General features: G+C 49.1%; 1 protein-coding gene across 1 annotated transcript in view; it reads left to right on the plus strand.

Moving 5' to 3' along the window:
- Positions 1-189, plus strand: part of FRMD7 (FERM domain containing 7) — an 11,550-nt gene extending 11,361 nt beyond the window's left edge. The window contains 1 exon segment of the mRNA XM_010185502.1: positions 1-189. This exon segment is cut by the window's left edge and continues 10 nt beyond it. Coding sequence (XP_010183804.1) covers positions 1-189 — 189 coding nt within the window.
- The last annotated feature ends 4,039 nt before the right edge of the window (positions 190-4,228 follow it).

Raw genomic sequence — 4,228 nt, forward strand, 5'->3', positions numbered from 1 at the left:
CCCTCCGTGTCCGACCTCTTGGCTGCCAACTTCTGCTCCCTGTACGGCCGGGTGCTCCGGTCGCCCATGGCCCGGGTGCGGCTGTCGTCCGGCAGCCTCCAGCTGGATGAAGAGGATGAGGAGGTGTCCTTTGCCTCCAGCGCCGCTGAAGAAAGGACTTCCAGGGGGGCCTCCAGGTATTTCACCTAGGTGCCTGACGCTGGCCGGAGGGAGCAGAGGTGGCCGGCGCTGACCTGGGGCCACAGAAGGGCCACCTACTGTTGGCGAAACATTGTGATGGGTTTGTGTTGTGCGAGCTCCAGCTGGATGAAGAGGATGAGGAGGTGTCCTTTGCCTCCAGCGCCGCTGAAGAAAGGACTTCCAGGGGGGCCTCCAGGTATTTCACCTAGGTGCCTGACGCTGGCCGGAGGGAGCAGAGGTGGCCGGCGCTGACCTGGGGCCACAGAAGGGCCACCTACTGTTGGCGAAACATTGTGATGGGTTTGTGTTGTGCGAGTGCTCTTAGCTATAGCGGGTGTGTAAATGGACACAGCTCAGAAGCTGGTGTGTCTCTGCCACCACATGTTGGGGTCCTGCTCCAGCCAGAGAGACCAGGGCTCTCCTAAAGCCCTGCAAAGACCCTGTGTCCTGCCCAAGGTGGTGGCTGCTGGTCATGCTTGGAGCTCAGCCACTGGCATCTTCACTGGGGAGGGAGAGAGAAAAAGAAAAGAAACAACCCATGGAAGATTTTAAACATCTGCTTTTTACAGCTGCAGGGAAGCACACTGACAGGAAGGGTGTCTGAGGCCATTCTGGAGAGGAGCAGGGTGGTCAGGAGACGCCGCTCCAGGAGCTGACCCCCTGTGGACACAGCCATGCCCCAGCATGGAGCCCGTCTCCTCCATTCGAGCACCCAGTGCTCAAGGACAGGGTTGCATGTGTGGGGTCGTCCTTGCGACGCTTAGAGTCATGGAGGAAGCAAACAGCACTATCTTGTCTCCAGCCATTTTACGTTACCCTTCCCCAAGAAACATCTTAGCAGTAATTGCACATCATTTAGCAGCAACCCCCAGCAGGCCCTGGGCAGTGGGTGGGTAATATTCTATAGTTCTGCTTTTCTTAGGTCCATTTGCTGACAGCATCTCCACAGCCCCAGCATCTCAATGCCCTGCTTAACTCTGGGGGAGCATGAGGCATACAAGTAGGGCCCCTTGCTCCCCCAGATCAGGCCTCAGGCAAGCAACATGGGGAAAAGCTTTCAGGAGGGGGCAGGAAAGAAACAGGCAGCTGGTGCTCACCCTTGGCATCAGGAAGTCTGCTGTAACCACCACGCTTCAAAACTTTCCTGTTTGCTACACGAGTGCAATGTTATTTTTACCAGGCCTGTTTCTGGCTATAAAGGAGGAGGAGGAGATGGGACTTGTCACCACCCATGGGGTGGCAGGAGGGGGATTCCTGATTTATCCATTGCTCCCCAGAAGGGACAAGGTGTAGATACTTCTAAGAAGTATTTCTGTTACAAAAACCTGTTACTACTCAAAACCTATATGAAATCTACTCAGAAAAACTGGAGAATAGTGACACCTCTGTAAGATCTTAAGGGAGGATCATTTTTCTTTAAGAACAACTCTGTACGACATGACTGTGAGGAGAGGAACAGACCAGTAAAACCACAACCGAGAAACCACTGTGACCTGCTAGAGCACACCTCAGAAACAAGGAAGCTGGGGCAAAGACAGAAAACAGGTTAAAATGTAACAAGAACTGGGCTTATGGGTACTGCTCATCCTGCGTGTCGCTGTCCTGCACAATAAAAATCAGTTGTTCACACTGGAGTTGTGGGTTCCTCCTTCTGCCCTGCCAAACCTGTACCCCCAGCCCTGCAGGCACCCCCAACCACCGTCCCCTGTACCTCCCAGCTCCCAAGGTCTGGCTCCCTCTGTGCCTTTGCTGTCTCAGTGACTGGGTATACTCACCCAGATGTCTGAATGCTGCTGAAAAACCACCACGTTCCTGGTTGGTTTCCCAGAGATACACATCCGATCAACAAGAGCACACTGTAAGGTTTGCCTTTCCTCCTGGTTACCCTGTGCTGAAAAAGCAGTGATCTACAGGGTTCCCAAATGCTGCTCTGGCACACAGTCTATTTAAAAAAAGGATAAACTTTCTAGTTACAGAGTTGTTTGTTCCTTTTCCAAAGCTCTGCACCTTGGAAAGCACAAGAACCACCACTCAGAACAGCATTTAAGCATGAAGTGTGGCAGGCTGTATGCACAATTTGGTAGAGGGTGGAAAAAACCCCAGTGTTTTATACACAGCACAGACAGCCCAGAGAATGTCCCTCAAAGGGTCACAGCTGAACCACACAGGCAGACCTACAATCACTGTTAGTTCCTGACAGCATGTGGAGACAGGTAAAGGCTGGCCCAGGTCACATCCCAGAATGGACACATGGTCCCACCGAGAGAGATCCATGTACAGCCTCCGTGCCTGGATCTCCAGGAGCTGCCAGCTCTGGCATTGAGGACCATGCTCGGAAAAAAACCCACAGCAAAGGAGAAACAAGCACTTGGGAACTATTTTTGGATTTTTCCATTGACTAAAGAGCCTGGGGCACAGCATGTGCTCTGTGCCTTAGCACACCCTACATGACGGTCAACAATAGCAGAGGAATACAACAACTCGTAAGTGACAGAAATTAATATCTTCAAGCTAAATTCCTTGCGTAAACTGGCTTTCTTGGGACTGACTGAAATAAAGGAACAACCCCAGCAAGCAGGGGTTCACGTGTCAAGGAACAGTTGAAATAACCCAAGAGTAACGGTCCCTGCTCAGCCTTATTCACCCAAAAGAGGCAAGAACACCTGGTTACAAGACTATGTTTCATTAGGGAAGAAAACAAGGACAGAGAGCAGACATGGAAAGATTTTGTCTGCTGACAGTGAAAGACAGACACCTGGAAAGGGTAAACTTTTACAGCCCTCACACAAACCAAGAGTGAGGAGGCACAGCAGTGCTACAGGGTCAAAACAAGAAGCTACTCAGTGCATTCAGGCTGAAGTAACTGGGGTTCATATAAAAACCTATCGCAGATGAAGCTCATCTTGAAACACAGCTGCAACTTGTTCGAGGCATAGGTGGGTATATGTTAGGATAAAAAAAGCAGCAAAATGTACACAGTACACGAAGGACTCCTGTTAGCATGAGCACTAAGAAAGGCTTCAGGGTATTTACCTCTTGTCTGTATGAAGAGTTACCTCATTATTGGAAAAACGTGAAATAAGGCAAGCCAACGTACATACCACTAAAACTCTGCAAAGAGGAAAATAATTTTATTCCAGTGTTAACTCATAAAACAGCGTGATAAAAATCAGACCTTGAACAACTGCTAAACTTTGTGCAAATACATTCAGAACCTATGGACTTTCCTATTCAGCTACAGACGTTAACTGAATGCAAGAACAGGTGTCTACACTACTACACACCCCCTGTACAGAAGTGCACTAGAAGAGGCAGAGGCCGTGGGTTTTAAGCATGGTTACATTGATAAAGGACTCCTCTACCCGAGAACAAACACATTTCTCTATTCTGCAACTCAGACTACTTTGATAAGACTACTGCAGTATCAGCTCTTCTCAATCTACAGTGGGACGCCTAGCAAGCCAAACAAGCAAGAAGATGGTTCCTGCATGAACATTTTGCTATATCTTTCCATTAGCTATCTGCCAGCAACAGAACACTGCTGATTAGGTTACACAGTTCATCAACAACTAACACATGGTGGGGAAAAAGACAAGTGTTCTCTGGAAACCAGTAATACGGACATCCATTCTTCATAGGCTTACGATACACAGAGACTTTAGGTGCAGAAATGCCATATGCAGTACAGTAAGAAAACTTCTTGAATGGACTCGGGGAGAATGAGGCTGCAGTATATGCATGTGGATGAGTATTTCCCCACACTGTCCTATGAGGTAGGTACACATCCCACCCATATCACAGGAAGAAAGAGGCACCGTAGTTCAGCAATTTGTTACAGTCATAGCGCAAACAGGACAAGTTCCAACTTCCCAAATGATTCACTAACCCTACCTACCCAGAATCACTATGCTATAGAGTTGCATAGATTACAGACCCTGTGTCAAGAGGGTAGACTCGTTACAGACAGTTACAGACTTCAGGAGAAACCCCCATCACCTCTCCCCTCGGTCTCTCACATCAAAAGAAACACCTTAAGGGAAGTGACATG

This window comes from Mesitornis unicolor, unplaced genomic scaffold, assembly GCF_000695765.1.
Source record: "Mesitornis unicolor isolate BGI_N332 unplaced genomic scaffold, ASM69576v1 scaffold13625, whole genome shotgun sequence".
Classification (NCBI taxonomy): Eukaryota; Metazoa; Chordata; class Aves; order Mesitornithiformes; family Mesitornithidae; genus Mesitornis; species Mesitornis unicolor.